Source organism: Paralichthys olivaceus, chromosome 24 (genome assembly GCF_024713975.1).
Source record: "Paralichthys olivaceus isolate ysfri-2021 chromosome 24, ASM2471397v2, whole genome shotgun sequence".
NCBI lineage: Eukaryota > Metazoa > Chordata > Actinopteri > Pleuronectiformes > Paralichthyidae > Paralichthys > Paralichthys olivaceus.
The window spans coordinates 3,536,561-3,557,643 of record NC_091116.1 but is presented as its reverse complement, the minus strand read 5'-3'; the positions used below and the strand labels follow the sequence as shown (position 1 = coordinate 3,557,643).

Sequence of the window (21,083 nt, the reverse complement as noted above, 5' to 3'; positions counted from 1 at the left end):
ACTTTAAATGCAACGTGTAATAATCCATGTGTGCAGTATCTATTTCAAGTTATGTTAGTGACGCAGGCATCGCTCCTTTAAGTGTTTTCTACAGTGTTTTCAGAGATTTATGAAGAATATGTATTTCTGAATATTTATTTATGCATACGTCTAAAAGGGGAGGGGGTAGGAGATTCGCGCATGCGTGTGTCTGGAACGGGGGGCTGTGGATTTCGCGCATGCGTAAAGCCTAGTTGCGGTCCGCGTCAACGACCGCAAGCGCTGTGATTGGTCCGCTCAGAACGTAAGTTCCGGCAGTGGCTTTTTCCGGTCTTTCTTCCTCGTCGTAAAAACCAACTCCGCAAACGTTTTCTTTGTAGCTCGCGCTTCAACATTTGCAATATAAGCATTTGTTCCTCAATATTAATGAGCTCCAACAACAAATACAGCTGCTCCACCTCGGTCGCCATTGTTTACTGTTGTTTACTTTACGGAAGAAAAAGCGAGGATTCGGCTATAACCACACAAACACACAGCTACACCCCCCTAGCGGCATGGCGGTGAATTGCAGAGCAACGCGTTCCCTCGACGCAGCACTTCGAATGCTCAACGACTGCGGCGTCGACGTGACGCAGAAGCATAAACTAGGCTTTAATAAGTCTGGAACGGGGGGGTAGGAGATTCACGCATGCGTACATCTGGAACGGGGGCTGTGGATTTCGTGCACGCGTACATCTGGAACGAGGGCTGTGGATTTCGCGCATGTGTATGTCTGGAACGGGGGCTGTGGATTTCGCGCATGCGTAAATCTGGAACGGGGGGGGGGGGGGGGGTGGGGTTAGGAGATTCACGCATGCGTACATCTGGAACGGGGGGGGTTTGGATTTTGCGCATGCGTACGTCTGGAACGGGGGCTATGGATTTCGCGCATGCGTACTTTGAAAACGGGGGTTTGGAGTTTCCACATTTAAAAAAAAAAGATACTGATGTCATCAGCTAGTGAACTTGTGATAATTCGTTCATCAAAAAAAGTACATAGGGATTTTGGCCTGGAGCACTAAGCCTGACTTGCGTCTACAAGTGGCTCCTCTGATTGACCTTTAGTAGAATGTTTTAAATTTACATTATAGTTTTTTTTAATTTAAGATAGGGTTCTTAATGAAAAAAATATGACATTTTACATGTTAATAGGAATTATGATATTTGTATGAATAATATACAATTATTTTCAGAATTAGTTTTAAAACTTGGAAATATTGAGATTGACGTAAATAAAGCAAGGTGATTTATTTGACCAATACAAGTGTCCCTGAGTACAAAGTGACCAGTTCCAGATATTCCAATTAAAGCAGAATTTTCTTTTTTTGGCACAAAGAACAATAAAAGCTGTGCCGTTCTTTCTGCTGCTGTGGTTAGAATAAATCTAACATGTAAAACAGATATCGAAATAAGACGCAAAAATCACAAATTGCAAGAAATTACCCGAAATCACCATATAGACATATGTTTGGAAAAGGTAGGACTTAGAAGGAAAATACAATTGTAGGGAGCGGTAATGGATCTCGTGACGCTTTCTTGAGGGCGGACGGGGCGGTCTTTTTATGTTTTAAATAGGACCCGTGGAGAGGGAAACCCTAAACGCGTCCGGACTGCGACCCGGACACTCTGAAGTGAAACTGAGTGGAACTTGGAAGAAAATCCTCGAGACGCAGAAGAATGTGGCTCCAGTCGGTGTTGATACCTCTGCTCAGATTTTATAAGTGCGGTGTAAAGGTTCTTCTTTATCAGATGTTCAACAGATCTTTTACCTTACCAGGTCAGATTCATTCATTCTCCCTTCACGTTGATTTATGTCTGATCAATTCTCTTCTTTAATTATTCCCCCTGTCCACGATGTGTTCCATCTCCTTTTCCAGACTCCGTAATTTGTTTCATGATTCATGTCTTGAGTTAGGAGCTGCAGAGTGTTTGGAAAAAATCTCTTTTTAATATGGGTTAGTTTAGATTTATTTCTAATTTGTGTCTCAGTTGACTGAGATTGGAATGCTCAATATGTCTGTTTTTGTCGTTTTGATATTATTAACAACAGGTTGCACTTCACTACTTTGTTGTTAAGATTGATATTATTAACAAGAGGTTCCACTTCTCTTCTTTGATGTTTAAATTTATATTATAAACAAAATGTTGCATTTCACTCCTTTGTTGTTTAGATTGATATTATTAACACAAGGTTGCACTTCTCTTCTTTGATGTTTAAATTGATATTATTATCAAAATGTTGCACTTCATTCCTTTGTTTTTTAGATTGATATTAATAACAAAAGGTTGCACATCTCTTCTTTGTTATTTAAATTTTTATGATGGACAAAAGGTTGCACTTCTCTTCTTTTTTGTTTAGATTGATATTATTCAACAGCAGCTGTCTTTATTAGATATGACTCCTGTTACTTCCTTGCTATACTCAAGTCTACCAGCCAGTGACTGATACCATTAACCCTCAGTAATTTGGGGGGGGGGGTCAAAGAAATCTTAACTCTGAGAATTTGAGCACAAAACTTCAACCTTGACTCTTGAAATTGTAATGTGATAAAAAAATATTTAAATGTATTGCTTATTTATTTTTTTAGAGCTTTTTCAGAGTTTGCTTAATTGAAGTTGAACTTCGTACTATCTGCTCAAGACCACAAGATGTAATCCTGGCCGACTTGAGTTCAAATCATTTTTTCAAAACTCTGAAAGCAATGGAACAACTCCCTCTTTGTAATGCTCTTCATGCATTTACACTAACTCTGAAGTGAACAGTGTTTTGGTTGTTACTGTTTTGAATATTTTTGGATTCAAAGCCATCAATCAAGAAAAGTGTGTGTTAAATCATGTGATGGTAGAGTGACAAATTGATAATGCATTACACTTGAAGACAAAAAGCCAATTGTGCCTCCTTGTGGTGAAATGGGGTTTTAAGCTCATAATCTCACAGAGAATGTAGGCCAAAGGGTATTTATGGGATTTCCAAAAATTCCTGTTGAAAGTTGCCACAATACAAGTACAGCGGGTCAAAGTTGAACTAGAAAGACTGATAAACATATCTTCTCCGTTTTCATAGTCAGTTAAATTGTGTTGGATGTTGGATGGTTCGTTGGTAAACCAGTATACCATGTTAACAACCCTTTGGCTGCCATATTTTGTCACTCTGATGCAGACTAGAGCCAAGGAGAGCTGCATGCTCAGGTGGAGGTGAGCTGAGCAACTACTAATTACAGAGAGTTCTAGGTCTGAATGAAGACCTTACTGTGGTGGTTGAGTCATGCAGCCTTGTTTCCCACCCTCCCCAATGTGTTACGAAAGTATTGGTGTGTTCCGGCAACAAGTTGATTTGCCACAGGTCTTTGAAGAGCAACCACATATCTCCAGGTCTAGTAGATCATTAGGTCTTTTTGTATGAGAACTTGCAGAGCTACTATGAATCGGAACCCTGTTAGGATCTGGATAATGTTTGGGAAGTTAACCATCGCGGGTCAGCCTCATGAGTTTCTGTGGGTTTCCAGTTGAATTGCAATAGGTCAGGGAATTTTTTACAGATTTTTTTTCCCTCTGCACCATGATCTACATTTCATTGCTGAAGCATAAAGTGAAGGTGTTCGAGTCAGCACTGTAATAACCGTTGATATGTTTAACATAATGTGAACCATGTTACAGCATGATACTAATCCTGTCTTTTCTTTTTCCAGCGTGGCAACAATACACTTTCGATTCTGGTGCAACCACAATTATATTGATACTGATTTGAGCCCTCTCTCCTCCACAGTCTTACCCAAGCAAAATGGAAGGGTTGCCATCGTGACGGGGGGTACCAGAGGAATGGGTTTAGAGACAGCAAGACATCTGGCCAGCCTAGGCATGCATGTTGTCATAGGTAGGCTACTGCACTAACTCAGTCAGCATCTCCATCTGTTTACTGGCTTTATGAATATTTAAATTACTGTACACAGAATATACCCCATTTTCCCTTATTAATGCAGGTTACTAGATCTCTGTGCTTCAGCTTTAATTGAAATATATGTAATTTATTTTCCCTTATTACTGACAATAAATGAAGGAAATACTGTCATTGTATAAAATGTAAATGCTTAATAAACTATGTAGTTCACATGTTCTGGTTTGGCACATTAATTTTAAAACTTAAGCTCATAGATGCACATGTTCCTTATTGGTCATCAGAATAGCTTGAGCACTCACCTTTCCCTCGAAGATTAATAATATTCGTATTATTGTAAACAAAGATGGCATGAGTCGCTGTGGGCAGGATTCAGTTGAAGTGGTTATCTGTTGGACATCTGTCCACCAAGTATCTCTGATTCTCCATCATCTCTAGCTGGGAATGAGAGAGAAGAGGGTGCAGCAGCTGCCATGACGATTAATGAGGAAGGCTGCGAAGGGAAAGGTAAGGATCCCGCTGTCTCCACTTTTCTCTTTTCTGTCTTTCTCTGTCCTTTTAGCAGTGTTTAGCCAAAGCAGTAACTTTTAAAGCAGTCACATTAAACACCTCAATCAAGATGTCAAAAGTGAGGCCTGTAAAACTGGCCCACTATATTGAGTATACAGAGAAAAAAAAGATGAATGAATGTACTTACTATATATAATTATGGCCCCAAAATCAAAGTAATAATGTATTCAATATGAGAGAAATATATATGCTTCACACAGGACAAAGTGGGACTATGGGAGGATGGATATTCGGTTTCCTTTTGAAAACAGTACTGAAAATACTGTGATGTGGAGACAAGCGTTACAAAACTGTAAAACCTTCCGACTGAGTGAATTATCTCCTTAACACAGCCGACATATGATGTCATTACAAAGATAACATTGTTTTAGTCTAACTGTGTGTGAGACACAGTACTAACTGGACTTTTAACTTAAATGTTCCCTCCAGTAATTTTAAAACTGCACTTATCCATTAGTGTACAACAGATGTTGGACAGAGACATATCAGAAATAGTTCGAGACCTAAAACAGAGCTGAAGAAAAAGGGAATATATGATTTAGATCCATCAATCAGATAAAAACAAATATGAATCATTGTGAATAAGAATGTTCCCTGTGTGAAATATTTTTCTTCGGTCATCCTCCTCTGTAAATGCGATTGAGAACGATCTCATTAGAAGTCAAACTGTAGTTAGTTTAACTCAAATTCAAATAAAGTATCTTAGCTCAGTTGTGAATTTCTTAGAAACACCACCATAAAATGTTGATACTGTGATATTCTTATTCTAATATTAGAAACCAATAAATGAATGCAGTCCATTTATTTATCAGAAGTTGTGTGGATAATTGATGTTTCACAGTTTTTTATGGCGTCTCGCATTTTCTCGGGAAAAAACATTTTTCCCCAGGATCAACATAGAGTATTGAAGTTATAATACATTAGTTGTATTAATTCAAGGGATTTTTGTTTTAAATTCATTATTATCTTAAAAATTGTTTAATAAATTCTATTTTTAATTTCACAGCTGAGTTTGTCTTTATAGACCTGACCTCACTGAAATCAGTGCGGCAGTTTGTTCAGGCTTTCAGAGACAGAGGTCTACCACTCCACGTTCTGGTTAACAATGGTAGGCTGTTTCACAGTGATTGTCAATTACACTAACACATGAAGTTGTGATACAGGGCCTGTATGGTCTATGCTTACTCTAAAAAGATGATCTCATATTGTACTTGTGGTTCTCTCATGGAGCTGGGACTATGCTGGTTTCTGAGAGTAATACAGAGGACGGCTTTGAGTTCCACTTTGGTCTCAACTACTTGGGCCACTTCCTGCTGACCAACCTGCTACTGGATCTGCTGAGGAAGTCAGGACGACAGGGCCGCTGCTCCAGAGTCATCAACATGTCCTCTGCTACACACTATTCAGGAGTTGTGGACATGGATGACTTAAACCGGAGGTAAGAGGAAAAAGGAAAATTGTGCAGTATACGTGTTGGGCACACAGACTGTGTAAGCATCTCACAGGTATTTTATTCAATGTTGCTGCCCTAACTACAATCAACATTAATTTTTATTGGCAATTTTAGAACTTTTGTTGTCTTTTTGGTGTAAATTATATTGCTTTATTTATATTTAAAGCATTATTCTGTCATGTTTGCATGTTTTTTTTTGGTTTAAATAGTGATGTTGCTCCAGAATATATATATATATATATATAAAACCACCTTCTTTGTGCTGCTTCATTTACATTCATGGTCATTGCGCTACCACAAGATAGTGCTTTTAAATTTGGTTATACACAACATAGGTACATTCATTCAAAATAGTACCAACCTTTAGCAGAGACAAAACCTCAGTTATAGATAATAATAACTTTATTTGTATAGCACTTATCTAAACAAAGCTACAAAGTACTTCACACACAAAAATCCATGGCAAAAAGATGAATGAACTGTAATAAAAGGTATTTCATTCAGTTCAATATTAAGGGCCAAATCATAATATAATAAGGTGAAGGCCTTAAAATTTGTAGAGCAACCCCACAGTTCCCACAATGAGCAGCACTTTGGTTCTGCTAGAGGTCTCTTCCAGTTAATGAGGTTAATGAGTTTTTTCTCTCCACAGTCACTCAGTTGATCACTTAAATGTCCTTTAACAGTAAGCATACAGAGCCCTGGAGACTTATCATCTATAATCTACAATGAAATGTTAGAAGGGAACTGGGAAGTGGTTCCAATTCAATACAACAATAAAATCAAGCACATGATATTTTTGGTTTTGACTAGACAGTTTCAGAGTGATGGTTGTTATGTGTAAGTGGTGGAACTGACAAAATAATTAAAGCATAGCTGATCAAAGTCAAACTGAACTTTTATGTTTGTTAAATGCAGAAGATGTCTAGTCTTGGTTGCATTTAATCCTCTCCTGCATTCAGAGCATGCCTCTATGAGGAGAGGAGGACTCAAACTGAAGCACAGGACATGTGTGCCTTGTGACTGTGCAGCCACAGTATAAATGAGTGCACATAATCAGTTTTCATCAGTAACAGAGCACATTTGCAGGAGTAATAACATTACTCAAGTTGTTATTTTCATACAGGGCAGCAGCTGTGGCTGGAACAACTACATGTTTGGGTTGTTCATCTTTCCATCCCTATTCTTGTGAATGTGATATCTCTCTTCACATTACAAAGGTTCACTTGGACTCACGTATTAATTTTGGCCATAATTGTCAGACTAATATTCAATTGGATAAAATTATGAATTTAAGACATTTAATATCCAAAAGGTCAGGGTCAACTTAACTTTGACATCATAACGTTCTACAAGAACACCTCAGCCATTATTAAACACTGTAATGTTAGCATTCTAACAGGTGGTGAACAAGGAAAACCCACCCTATATACATGTATGTCGTCATTGCAGGGGAGTGAGACCCCGTTGACCTTCTCAGCCATCCCTATGTATGTGATTGAAGGCTTTGAAAATGGCATAATATTCATTGAGCCTATTAGGATCAACTTTTTCTAGCCTGTTATAACCTGAATCGCACATGTGCTTTGTGTCTTTGAGGTCACAAAATTGCCCTTACATTTTTCTTCAAGTACTTCTAGTTTTGAAGCAGTCTACAGCATAAGTAGCCCTTCTTTTATGTACGAGTTTGTTTGTCATTGCTGGTTGGTGTCCCTCCTGTTCAGAATGTCCACTATCTGTGTCATATTCACTCTCCTCCAGTTTATTTATGTTGTCTTCATGTGGTGTGAGAAAGAATGCCACTTACAGTCCAACTCTAGAAACAATAAAGCATCAATGAAATTATAGATGTTTATCATTGACCAAGGTTCATCCTTTTAAGCTAACAAAGAGATATGTCGTACTGAGATTTTGGAGACTTGTGAGTTAACCTGAATCCCCCCCACCTTCTGCCTCTAGGATCTGCTACAGTTCCCATGCTGCCTATTCTCAAAGCAAATTGGCTCTGGTCCTCTTCACCTACTACCTGCAAGAGCAGCTAACAGCTGGTGGCTTTCCAGTTACTGTCAATGCTGTGGACCCTGGTATGGTGGACACAGCCCTGTATGAAAACCTGTACAGCCTCGCACAGATGTTGAAGAAACCAGTGGCCAAGATTCTGTTCAGGGTACATATGACTTGTTTTGTGTTAACATGGTCTAATTCATTTTACAATCTACAATCTATCAAGTATAAGCAATGCAGCCACCAAAAATAATGTTTTTAAGCATGGTGGTGATTTCCATTTTTTGATATATTCCTCCATGATTTTAATTATTAACAATTAATTATTTTTTTCAGTATTTCATGTACAAGAAATACATCTCATACATTTATGAACTGTTTGCCCCAGTTGCTTCAAGTATGTACAGCACAGGCATAAGCTAATTAGTCCACGCCATTGGCTTCACCAGTGGTAACTGGGTAACCATTAAAGTCACCTGGAATCAGGTGACAAACAGTCCCCTATCATGTGTACCTATATGCCATATAACTATTCCATCTCAGTTAATCAAACTATCTTGACTTTTGACGATGTAGACATATACATGTAATGACATTCTATTAATTTTTATTTAATTCTCTAAATTATATCAAATCTGCATTCATTTAAATAGGTTCTAATTTACAAAATTGTATATATTACCCGGTGCTAGATTTCCTGACTGGTAAGTATATAGGTCCAGATTTATTTATTTATAGCACTTCTTACTTAAAGTTACAAACAGCTTCCCAGCAAACATGCAAGAGAGTAAAGATTAGGCAAACACCAGCTACGGATATATGTGAGTCTTGATTGTTATATTTTTAAATATAATCTACAGGGAGTTGGACATCTCGACATTAAGGTTTAAGACAGCTAATGCAAAATATTTTACCTTTATTTAATCTAAACAAGTACTGGGATATTCTCCTTTGAAAAAATACATAAAAAGAAAAAGGGCTATATCTAAACTGCAAGTAAAATAGGGCCAAGAACAGATGTGGGGTCACTCCACAGCTCAAAAACGTACGACCACTAGTGAAAACGTTTTTTTTTTTTTCTAGATAGGATATAAATCAACAAACCCAGATGGACCACCCATCATCTCAATCCTTGATTATATTCTTCTTGCATTAGCCTTCAGCCTATATATGAAACTCACCAAATATTCACATGTGAGGTTTAGAAAAATAAAAATGAGATTTCTTCAGCGTATGCATGAATGAGAAAATAATTTAGCACCCTCTGGAATGACATTCAGATTAACAGACAAACAGCTAAGATCAACTCCATCAGATCCTATTTTAAAAGATGTTATGAAATCCTAGTGTCTGATAAAGGCCTGTTCGGTAGGATATCATAAACTTCAATCACGTTTTAATGTATGATAATGATATTATCATATCCATAGAAACTTTCATTAATATAAATATAATTGTTATTGTTTCTTTTAATCTCATGGTTGTTGTCAATACCAGCACATCATGACACCCATAATTGCAATGTAAAGTTCCATCAGCATTTTTGAACGCAGAGTATGCAAATGTTCAAATCTAAGTAACCTTCTTGGCAGCATTTTATTCCAAGTTTATCCACGGAAGAGTGGAAAATTGAAAAGAATCCGCTGAATCTATATTAGAAATCAATTCATCAAACGCTTCTGTCTCTATACACGTAACACTTAATGTTTACTTTAATGACATTCATAATGTCAGTACATTATTTATATTATTAACCAAAGGTTTAAGCCTTACATTTTAAGGGATCATTTGCAAGGTTCTATTGTATCAGTATCCTTCAGAATGTTTCAGTGGTCAGTTGGAAGGTTCTAGTGGTCCTTTGGGGGTTGTGGAGATCGTTTCAGAGGATGTAGTGGCCAGTAAGGAGTTTTTAGGGGTATTTTGGTGATTCTAAAGGTCACATTTTTAAAATAGAACAGTTTGCAAAGGTTTACAACCACCTTTGGTGCATCTTCATATTAAAATAAATCTAAATATTAAAGATAAAAGCACACAGTGGAGTCAGTGGTCTGATAGACTGTATATAGCATACATAATTCTGAAAAAAGTGGAATGTAAATAGTTTACATTGCACCAGTCCCAGTTATTGCATTTTTCTTGCCCGACGTAGACACTGGGATCTGTAAATGTCTTGGAGCGAAGGTAGTTGTGTGTTTGGAAGCTTCAATGATTAGTGACAATGTTCAAGAGGTGGTTGAGAAGGGGGATGTTAGGAGTTCCTAGTAGTACTTCAAGAGGATTCTACAGGGGATTTTAGGGCCCTCTAGATGGTCAAGATTTCTGGGATTCCTCCACCACCATCCATTTTGGTTTAATTTGTTCCACCATATTGTATCTGTGTTTCTTAGACTCCAGCAGAGGGAGCATCAGTGACCATCTACGCTGCTGCTGCCTCTGAAATGGAGGGAGTGGGGGGCTGTTACCTGTATAATGGCAAGAAGACTCAGTCCTCTGACCTTTCCTTCGACTCTGAGCTTCAAGAAGAGCTGTGGAAGAAGAGTTGTGAGCTTGTGGGCCTTCAGTAGGCCTGACACACTCTGCTGTGTCTTCGAAGGTCATTTGAGATAGGCTATCTTGAGCCACCGCCTCACTGTATTTTGTTCCGAAACTTAAATATCCAGATTTATAGTTGATTTTGAGATTAAGCTTGAATACAGAAACTTGCTGCTGTCCCTGTAGCAAAGTAGCAAAAGCCAAAATCCCTTAAAGAAAAATATAAATATTTTTTGAACAATGTCCCAGGTCTGATAAAGATGCTAAAATCATTCATGCTAACAATAACTTCACATGTTGTTCCCATGCACTGTATACACTGTGATAGCTCTGCTAGTTATAAGTTGTCCCAACCTAACACATGCAAATATAATCAAGCAAAACTAGTGAGCATAACAATTGAACCGTTGCAGGGAAAGAAGGATACTTTCAATTTGGCTTCGATCTAACATCCTATTAATTGAGATAATGTTAGGCCACTTAAAGGTCCAGTGTGTAAGATTTAGGTGAAAGGGATCTATTGGCAGAAATTTAATGCAGAATAATCCTCATGATGTTTTCACTAGTTTTCTTTACCCCAGAAAAGACCCTTTATATTTAAATACTTTGTATTTACATCCAGGGGGTCCTGGAAAAACTAAACACCTTTTGAGTTTTTATGACAACGGAAGCTACCACAGTTTCTTTTTCATGTTTGGAAGGAGAGGGTGAGGTGAGGGGTGTTCAGCTGCAACATGCAATTTCAACACTACGTATCACAAAATTCTACACACTGTACCTTTAACCTATCAGACTGCTTGAACATCTAAAATGTCACTTGGCTCTGTATGTTTTCATTTTCTCGGTCATAGAGTCATGAATGTGACTCTACAAGTTATATGTATGACTCATGATGAAACACAAGTGCCACATTTACCTGTCTTGTTTAAGACACTATATCAGATTTTAATATGAGTTTCATGCCAAGGTTTTTATAGAAGAGCAGCTTATGTTGAATAATCACAAAGCCTGGGCACTTGTTGAACATAAACGTTTTAGCAGTGTCTATGAACAACTCTATTTCTTAGAAATATTCTGTCTTCAAGAATGTTTAAACATTTTTTGTGACCTAATTATCAATTATCAAGAAAAATAATTTGTAAGTACTGACATATCAGCAATTATATTAAGTAGCATATTAGCAATCAACAAGCCTTGTATTTAATGGGTTCTTCCTTGGACCCCTTCCCCACCTTTTCTTCGAGTTTCAATTCCATTATTGCAGTAGTTTTTGTGCCTTAACCACTCAACATTAAGTATTTATTATAACATCTAATACAGTTTGGAAGTGTATTTTCTGTGCAGTGTAATTATGACTTAATAAATATATGTGAATCTTTAGGTGCTGGAATTTATGAGTTACAATGAAAAGATATGTATGTCTATTTTAAATGATCAGGAACTGGACCCCTCTTAGTACAATTTTATTACATGTAGTTCTGATATTTGAATGTGCCATGCCTCTTCTGCTGCAGTTGTCGGTTAACAATGTTTCCTTTCAGACACGCCCTCCATATATGAAGAAAAAATAAAACATGTCTGCTAAGATGCAAAATAGATCAATTGTGATTTGTTTGATTAAACATGACGGTATCCACTCAGGGAAAGGTCTAAGTGAAGATATGTTTGGTAAATCTTTTTTTAGCCAGAGCAGTGTTCAGGTTGAACTGTCCTTCATCTGTGCTGCAGTCATTGTAGCTTATGAATATCTTGTCCAGGATAAAAGTGTTTTTCTTCGAGATAAGACATTGTGATAATAACTTTCAGGCTATTGTTCAAGAGGTTTAGCGAGTCGTCAGAAGGTCGGCAGTTTGAAACCCATCTCCCCCTATGGTGTCCTTGGGCAGGATACTGAACTCCAAACTGCTCCTCATGATGTATGATAGAGAAAGTGATGTTTGAATGTATGTGTGATTGGCAAAAAATTTACTGTAAAACGCTGTGTGTGCTCATCAAGACTAGAAACTGTATTAAAATCAAATGACCAAACTGTTGATCATGATGCACACGAATGAATGAATTAATGTAATAGATTGTTATTAGTTTCCATCACCATTCAATGTAATTAGATGGAAATAAGGGACACAATGATTAAGTAAAGTCACACTAATTAGAAACATAATTTCTCTTAATTGAAGAAACAGGATGATGGAGAAAGGTGTAAATGGATTTGCTTCAAACACTATATTATTTGTCCGGTTTGCATGTGCAGTCTTAGAAAGGCATTCTAGAATCCATATTACACTTCTACTATAATTTTGATTAAACAGAGACATAGATTACAGCATAGTGCATTCAGAAAGTATTTATTTTATGCTAAAATTAATTATCTTTCCCTCACCATCATACACTCATTTCCCTATAATGACAAAGTTGAAGCATTTAAGCTGTTTGATGAAATTTCAGATTGATATGTTAGATCAATTTTGGTCTTGTTTCTTCTTTTTATCATTTAGTGAAGGGAACATTTTAAAACTACACTATAACAAGGACAACCATTAGGACTCCGTTTCACTTTGATTAATTTAATTTACCTCACAAAAACTATCATCCATATTTTTCAAATTTGCATGCATCAACAGTCAATCAGTCACAGTCATTTATAGAATTACCACAATGTATGTTTTATTTAATTAGAGGGCAAACATCAACCATACAAAGCATTAACATTTTCCAATACACCACCAGGTAAATAATTGCTGTTCAGACAAAAGATGAGGCCTAGTGCTCACTGGGCCACACTCACAATGAACCACAGACGCCTTAAGGTGCTTTTGAGGTTTAAAATAAACTGATCAGTGGATCTTAGTCACAACATTTTAATTCATAAACCATATAAAGGCTTGTAATACATCTCCATGCGTTGCTCAGCCTAAATAATGTTCTTTCATGCTTCTTAAAAGTAAAGGTTTACAGAGTGGATATTATGCACATATAATTCTAAGACTTGTTTTTGATCAAATTTGCAAGGATATAAGTAAAATGACAAAGACGTCTACAAACGTAAACAAAATATTTGAAAGCTGAACTAGTTAGAGATACACAGAAAACGGTTAGTGTACATACCAGAAAACATTGATAAAATTAAACTTGTGGTAACACAGCAAAGATAGAGATAAGGTCTTGGATTCCTCATATGGGACCAATGGAATTTCGTATTTATGTATCACTGAAAAACCACCTTTCTCGATAATGACTGGATGTAAATGATATCATGTAAAGTATGAGCACAAATGTAACCAATCAGCCTTCATCTCCAAGGACCTTAGTTTTTACTACAGCTTGACATGAGAAACATTCGCAGTATTAGGCTTAAGTCAAGTTCTGACATGAAGCAGAATGTTGCCCCATACCTGACTCAGACCTTAGCTGTCACAAGCCTCCCTAACATGGAATTTCTATTCCAACAAAGTGTTCAATGTTCTTAAACATATAGAATATGCTGTTATTAAACTGTTGCTCCTTAGCCTGACTTTCATACACCAACTCATGCAAAATATCCATGAACAAACTTATAAAACACTGTATATTTTGCAAAAAGTAAACCATTTGTAAATATTCAACACACACACGCTTGTTCGCTGTGAATTATCTGGAAAATAACTTTCTCTATTCACACACAGGCTCAATAATACATGACAGGCTTTGTACTAGGGAGCTGGCAGAAGTGAGTCTCTTAAATATCCAGATCCAATTACACAGTCATTTGCATTCAGACAAATAGCTCCTCTGGGTAGTAAAGTTGTGTGACTGCAGCTTTAGATTATTTAAGATGTAAATATTCAACATTCAACTTTACCCACAGAGCTGTGGAACAAAGGGGGTCGTTTCAGCACAAAGATTCACAGGCATCCTCGGAGCATCTCAAAATTCTGCTCCCTTAATGTATGAAAAGTAAAATTACCAAAGTTTAGACCTTGTGTCTCAATGCCACCGTTGCCTTTTACTTAAGGGGATGGTTCACCCAAAAATTAAAAATCACAAATTTTCTACTCACCACTGTGCCAATGGAGGGGTGGGTGAAGTGTTTTGAGTCCACAAAACACTTCTGGTAATCAGCATTGGAGCCAAATCCAATACAGTTGAAGTCAATTATGATAAAACAACAGAAAAAACATAACATGCCTCGTGTGGTGTCATCCAAGTGTTCGCAAGCCCTGACATTCATATTCGAAAAAGCGTCATTTACACCGTGTTTTCAGCCTAAGTGTCCTCTGATCCTCCTGGAGGAGTAGTCACGTAACCACAGGCACACTGGAAAACTGCACACACTCTTGCCCAAGGCCACGCGTGGGGTGCATGTTCTGGTAGTGGACTTTGAGGCTTTGAGTCGAACATGAAAATCAGGGCTTGCAGACACTTGGATGACACCACACGAGCAGTAAGGGGGCACGTTACATTTTTTTTTTCAGTTGTTTCATTATGTCTGAAGAAGTGGAGTTTTCATTTTGCGCTGAACTATCGCTTTACATTGCATGAGTGAAATCTGCAGCGGTCCAGTAAAGGTCAAGGGGCTTTAGTGTCAGCTCTGGACAGAACAAAATAATTTGGCTGACCTGCAATCATTTCCCAACAAATGTGGTTACAGTAAAGTATTTTTTATCCTATCAGTCCTGTCATTAAAACACTGTAACAGAACGTGAATTAGTCATTTATAACACAATTATTATGGAAAAACTCAAATAAATACCAATAAAATATGAGTGCCAGGGGTCCAAATTGCATTTGATGTAATTTAATAGATGTAGTTGGAGCTGAGAGCTTTAACACATCTTACACCTAATCAAGAATAAAGATTTTGCTGTCTCTGTCTCACCCAAAGAAATGTGTCTTAGGTCTGGACTTACAGAAATCTTCCTCAGACCCCTCCAAGTCTACTGTATCATGGAAAGTTGTGCTGTGGACAATCTGTGATGCCCTCAAGCGAAGCCTCTGCAGTTTTGGCTTCATCCTGCTGAGAGAAGACCTTCTCCTCAGGGGTTTCTCTCTGATTCGGCCCTCCCCATCTACAGAGTCAAAGTCACTTAGGTTCAGCAGCCAGAGGGGCTTCAGGTTAGATTGGAGAACCTTGGAGAACCTCCAAAGGCCTCTGTCCCTGCAGTCAGCATTCTCTGAGTTTGATTGCTCGTAAGCTCCTATGATGTCCTGTATGTCCACACTCACACTGTCAGTAAGGTACTGGCAGGCCTTCCTTCCACTATAGTCTCTGGTCTCTACATCAGCATTATAGGCGCCCACCAGGATCTTCACCACCTCCATGTGGTTGTGCATAGCAGCTATGTGTAGAGGCGTGTAGCCAGTGTTGGATCTAACATCAATATCAATTGGAATGTTGTTCTGCTTGGCAAAGCTAATAATAAGCGCTATGAGCTCAGGATTGCCATGCTTGGCGGCCCAGTGCAGGCAGGTGAACCCAGAGACAAAATCCTTCCTTAGGATGAGACTGGGTTCAGTGGAGAGGAGGCGGTTCAAGCTGTCCCACTCACCATCTGAAGCACACATCATCCACTCATGTTCCAGAGGGTCCAGAGTGACTGAAGTCCTGTCTTCATCCAGGGTGGAGGAGAGCATGGAGCCTGAGTCACTGACACTCCTGGAGGACAGGTAAACTGACCTGCGCAGCACCATGCTGCGCCTCACCTGGGGGGAAGTGTCCATCATGACCTGGATGAAGTGTTTGCGGCTGCTGTTACCTTCACTGCCACTGAGACTGCAAGTATCAAACTGTCCCTCATTGTCCACGTCGTCTGTCTCAGGCTGCCTGGATCTGCAGTGGGATCCTTCAGAGTTTCTGCTGCTGCTCACAACTTGAATATGCGCTGCAGTAGCTGAATCCGCCTGTCCTGTGCTACTAGTCCTTACAGGGCTGGGTAGGGTGAACACAAATTCCTCTTTCGAAAGAGGCGACGCTTCAGTCACTGAGATTTCTGGTATGGCAGGTGCTTGTCTCGCCTGCTGTTTCTTGGAGTCCCTCTTCTCTCCCCAAAAGCTTCCTGTGTTCCCCATCTCACCTGAGCTGCTGTCCACCTCTCCAACTTTCCAAACAAACTCATGACACGGACAGACACCATTCGAAGGAGGAGCCTCATGCCGAGCCCTCACCTGGTTGTCACTTCCGGTAACCTAAGCCTGGTAGAGCCTGTCTGTCCTGAATACCCTGAGGACTTATGTCCGCTGCTGTTTCTTTCAAAAAAAGCTTTGCTGCTCCTTACCTGCCCATTGGAACCTCTTCCTCAGACAGACTACTGTCTTTAAACATCAGCATTTTGTTTCCATCCTTGACGAGTGGTTTCGAAATATTAAAGTCTTGTGTACCTGCGCAGGTTGAGAGAGAGACAGGCACAGACATGGAGAGCGCTTACTGCCCATCACCGGAAGTTCTTTACTTTTAATTTCACCACAGCCTTTGTGAGTTGTCTGGTGTGACTACTGTACTTTCTTGTATAGATGTCGTCCTATGTACTGAAATAAAATCGATTACTAAACGGTACGAAGCCGTGTATAGTTCGCTCCAGCACTTCACAATAAAAGCGTTTTGAAAAAAATGCAGGCATGCAATCAAAAGAAAGGCTGAAATGCTTTTATTTTGAAAACATCAGACGACAGGAAATGTTTCAAACATTTATGTTCATGGCAGATAAACGTTATAAATGTGGTGAACGATCATTGTAGAAGGAAGTTGAAAACGCGATCAGGAGGAGAGGATGACGGCGACTAAGGCAGGAAGTGAACTAGTAAATATTGCTGCGGTCAAGTCAGTCGCATGTCGTTTTTCAGGTGCACAATTTGTCGCGCGTTTACGGTAGTCAATCACATGGGATTTTTTTTACAAGCCTGAGAAGTTTGGCTCCATCCATACTGCTGCTGTGGTGTCACCCAAGTGTCCGTAAGCCCATCATTCAAATTCGTAATTTACACTATGTTTTAAGCCTAAATGTCCGCGCTTATCCACACCCCAGAGCTGTGGTCACATAAAAGAACACTACAAAGGATCATATAAAGCAAATAATTCCTTTCATCCATTGTTGTCAGTTTTCTTTAATGGACAGTCTTAGATTGCTTTGATTTCTCTGCTGGGGCATTTCTATGCCTCAGCGTCCGTCTCGAATCTACCTGTTGCAAAGGTAAAAGATGTATACAATCTGAGAAGAAACAAGAGAGTGTGGGTGTTTTGCCTTTGCCGAAGAAGAAGGAGAAAAGTACACCATGATGCCTGCCTTACACCATGATGTAAGACACCATCAGGCAATATCTATTACACACACATTCTTCATACTTGCCCAATGGTGTGAAGTGTGTGTGTGCGTGTGTGTTGGGGGGGGGTCCTTGGTTTGACATTGGTGGTTATAGTAATTAAAAGCGACTAGCAATTGTATGGATCTGATAATCTGTAACTACACCAAAAATATATACCTGTCTCCTTCAGCTGAAAGAACAGATTTTGCGCCTTCAAGAGGAGCTGGATCGAGAGAGGGAGGAGACAAACTCCTTTCAGCTGGAGAAGGAAGACATTAACGCCATCTCTGACAACAAACAGAGAGAGCTACAGGATATAATAGCTGAACTGCAAGTGCTACAAACTGACAAAGCAAAGAATGCACAGTGCCACCAAGCGGAGATTAAGGTAAGGGAGTGGACAGATACAGGATTGGTGTAGATTGATACACTGTCAAACTGCTCAGTTTGACAGGAAACAAGGTGGTCCAGATTTAATGGCTCTTTAAATGCAACCAATCGATGCAACCTTTATTTAACTGAATTTGGACAACTTAGTCGGGACAAGCTTTACTATCCCACAATCCATTGTGTACTTTCTTTAGTAGCGTTGAACTACATTTACCATCTGCCCACACTCAATTTGTCGTTAATCATATACACTTTGAATGCATCACTTTTATACATTATTAAATTATAACATACTGTCATCCAGAGTTAAGAGACTGATTTTTTGTGATTTTCATGAAAAGCAAAGATTATGGAGATATACTGATCCTTTCATGAGTTTCACTGGTGAAATGTAAAATCAAAGCTGCTGAATATCTGATCTTTGCTTGTGTGAGAGTAGGATTTAAAGGAAGTTTAAAAGCCCTGTTAAAGCAGGTCTACAGAATGGTTGCATGGGATCCAATAGCCACAGCCACGGCAACAACTGTGACATATCAAAAGACAAATCATTTTATATTCAACTTTTTTGTTCTCCCCACTAGGTGTTTAAGAAGAGGATGAAGCACCTCCTTTGTGAACATCAGAACATGATCACTGAGTTGAGAGCAAGTAGTTTAGTAACAACAGAAAAGCAGCAGAAGGAGCAACAAAAAATAGAGGCTGAGCTTCATAAGAGAATGAAGAGCATCAAGGTTGATATCGAGAAGATTAATGATGAATGCCTTGTCAAGGAGCTTAAACTGGTTTGTAATATACACCAAGTCTACATGGTTTCTAAACCAGTTATTTTCTTTTGCCCTGATGTGTTTCCTTCAAATGCCAGTGTGATTGTTGTCTCAACAGAAAGATGCAGAAGAAATGATTAAATTGAGGGACGAATTGGAGAAGCAACTCAAAGGTAAACTAGAGTCACACTCAGTAGACAGCATATCTCTGCCGAAGCCTTATGGTCGCCTTGTACCTGATGTTTTCATCAATAAAATCCATAAATGATTACCTTGGAAGTTGATGAAAATTTAAAAAATCCAATAATTCGCAATGTTAGAAAAAAAACTCCTGGAAATCAACAGTCTCTGCTGTCATCTTGTGTTGCTTTTTGAATAGAAACTGAAGCTGTGTATGGGGAAAAGATGGCGTTGATCCTACAAGAGCTGGACATCATGAAGAACAATGGGTTCATTAAGAATGAAGATCACTGGAACAGCCACATTGACGGTCTCATATCAGACCACAACAAAGCTCTCAATGAAGCTAGTGAGCTGGGTAGAGACTTACTACAGGTTGTGGATGGGAATGATTTACTCAAGGTACAAGTTCACACACTCAGCCTCTCAGAATTAAAACAAAGAAATGCTTGATGTTTCATCTGGGGCTGCAAATTATCTGCATCATTGATGAGTCTGTTGATTATTGATTATTAATTGTTTTGTCTATACGATTAGTGAAAAATGGTTAAAAAAAAAACAACTAAAAACTACTGAAGCCTTGTCTTGACAGATTATCAATTTGACATCTATTATCATATCTTTTGGATTTCTCTTAGTTGTTGCAGCATATTTTTTATTCAGTTATGTTTTTCTTCACGTTTAATTTTACGATCTTTTTTAGACACAGATTAAAGAAATGAAGACCAAGCTGAAGGAAAAAGACCTGACCCTTTGTTTGTGTGATAACAAACGTCTTGCTGAGCTTCTCTTGAAAGCTAAAGAAGAAATCGCTGAAATGGAGGCAAAAATTAAACGCAGCGGAATGGAAACTGTACTTACATCTTTAAAGTCGATTTTACAATTCCAACTTGTACACTTATATTAATTGCTATCAGCTTCTTAATTGCTTATTTGTTTAGAATGTGTTTTAGTCACTGCCGTGTAGCATACTGAACATTAACATAAGTGACTCTATTTATGACAGAACACCAAAGAAAAGATCGCAGTAAAGAAGATGAAAGATCTAAAGCGGGATCACGAGAAGCTGAAAGAGAAATTCAACAAGGTAAAAGTTAAGATTTAGTTGCACTGAGTCATAATCGCTCAAATGTTTATTTGATTTGTCTGCACCTTGGGTGTTAGCCATAAGTAAATGTTTTTGCATCTGTATGTCGTGTGTGTGTATGTGTATGTGCATGTCGCACAGCTTCAGCTTGAGAGGGATGAGCTGAACAAGACGCACTCCCAGTCTATTCAGAAGGTGCAGCATAAAGCAGATCTGAAGAACATGCAGCTGGAAACGAAGCTGAAAGCTCTCACAGACAGTCTGGAGAAGACAAATGCTCAGCTCTACTCTGTGGTCTCTGCCCCTAACATGGACCAAACAGCCCTTCATGAGGTCATTAAGAACATTAAGGTACCTCATGACTTACTCCTCAGCAGTCACTCATATTCTTGGTTGTTGATGAAATTAATTTTATGCTGTTTGTACATGAAAGAAGGTTTTATTTTTATGTCATCTATTTTTCACTTGTAGGAAAACCTTGACTCCAGCAATAATACCATCAGGATCTTACAGTATAAAAAAGATCAGATTTCCAAGGTTAGTGGTTCATTTACATATTTATTTAAACAATGATGATATTTAGAAAAATTTGGTACTGAAAATCATGCTTTTGGTCCTGACAGGCACGCAAGGATTTGCTACTGTACTGTAAGGCCAAGCTAAGGGCTGTTGGTGTCCCAGTGGAGGAGCTTCGTCTTGAGCTGGAAAAAGTCAGGCACAGGCCTTAGATCTTTGCTTTGCCCAAAAGTGAGAAAACAGACATTTTAGATAAAAACACCATCAGCAAAGCTGTGAAGCAGGGACTGTTTTCTTAAAGCCAAAGCAGCTTCATTAAAAAACATATTTACCAGAAGTTGTAAACTTCAACAAAATGTTCTACCCTCTATTCGTACCTGCTAAATTCACTTTAGTCTC

The 21,083-nt window shown here is 38.6% G+C and overlaps 3 protein-coding genes across 4 annotated transcripts; 2 read left to right on the top strand and 1 right to left on the bottom strand.

The window, feature by feature from the left end:
• Positions 1-565: 565 nt before the first annotated feature.
• dhrsx (dehydrogenase/reductase (SDR family) X-linked) lies at positions 566-12,066 on the top strand. The gene is made up of 8 exons (XM_069520494.1): positions 566-745; positions 1,594-1,795; positions 3,785-3,892; positions 4,352-4,420; positions 5,490-5,591; positions 5,714-5,921; positions 7,896-8,103; positions 10,328-12,066. Exons 2-8 carry the CDS (start codon positions 1,696-1,698, stop codon positions 10,502-10,504), a joined length of 972 nt encoding a protein of 323 aa, XP_069376595.1. The 5' UTR covers positions 566-745; positions 1,594-1,695; the 3' UTR covers positions 10,505-12,066.
• A 3,164-nt stretch (positions 12,067-15,230) lies between these two features.
• Positions 15,231-16,967, bottom strand: LOC109640055 (ankyrin repeat domain-containing protein SOWAHC-like). The gene has a single exon (XM_020103846.2). The coding sequence runs from the start codon at positions 16,515-16,517 to the stop codon at positions 15,324-15,326; it is 1,194 nt and encodes a 397-aa protein (XP_019959405.2). The 5' UTR covers positions 16,518-16,967; the 3' UTR covers positions 15,231-15,323.
• Positions 16,968-17,279: 312 nt separating this feature from the next.
• On the top strand, positions 17,280-21,040 carry LOC109640056 (dynein regulatory complex subunit 4-like). Of its 2 annotated transcripts, none has more exons than XM_020103848.2 (10): positions 17,280-17,397; positions 17,938-18,135; positions 18,719-18,919; positions 19,020-19,074; positions 19,281-19,483; positions 19,785-19,934; positions 20,088-20,168; positions 20,310-20,519; positions 20,640-20,705; positions 20,792-21,040. In XM_020103848.2, the coding sequence occupies exons 3-10, from the start codon at positions 18,734-18,736 to the stop codon at positions 20,894-20,896; spliced, it is 1,056 nt and encodes a 351-aa protein (XP_019959407.2). In that variant the 5' UTR covers positions 17,280-17,397; positions 17,938-18,135; positions 18,719-18,733; the 3' UTR covers positions 20,897-21,040. The 2 variants fall into 2 exon arrangements, with proteins under 2 accessions (XP_019959407.2, XP_019959406.2); XM_020103847.2 differs by having other exon boundaries at positions 17,397-17,741.
• Positions 21,041-21,083: the final 43 nt, after the last annotated feature.

Coding starts and splice junctions, on each gene's coding strand:
- dhrsx (XM_069520494.1), top strand. CDS start 1,696: ATGTGGCTCCAGTCGGTGTTGATACCTCTGCTCAGATTTTATAAGTGC. Junction 3,893..4,351: donor AGGCATGCATGTTGTCATAG/GTAGGCTACTGC, acceptor CATCATCTCTAG/CTGGGAATGAGAGAGAAGAG. Junction 8,104..10,327: donor TGGCCAAGATTCTGTTCAGG/GTACATATGACT, acceptor TGTGTTTCTTAG/ACTCCAGCAGAGGGAGCATC.
- LOC109640055 (XM_020103846.2), bottom strand. CDS start 16,517: ATGGGGAACACAGGAAGCTTTTGGGGAGAGAAGAGGGACTCCAAGAAA.
- LOC109640056 (XM_020103847.2), top strand. CDS start 17,718: ATGATGCCTGCCTTACACCATGAT. Junction 19,935..20,087: donor AACGCAGCGGAATGGAAACT/GTACTTACATCT, acceptor TATTTATGACAG/AACACCAAAGAAAAGATCGC. Junction 20,706..20,791: donor AAAAAGATCAGATTTCCAAG/GTTAGTGGTTCA, acceptor TGGTCCTGACAG/GCACGCAAGGATTTGCTACT.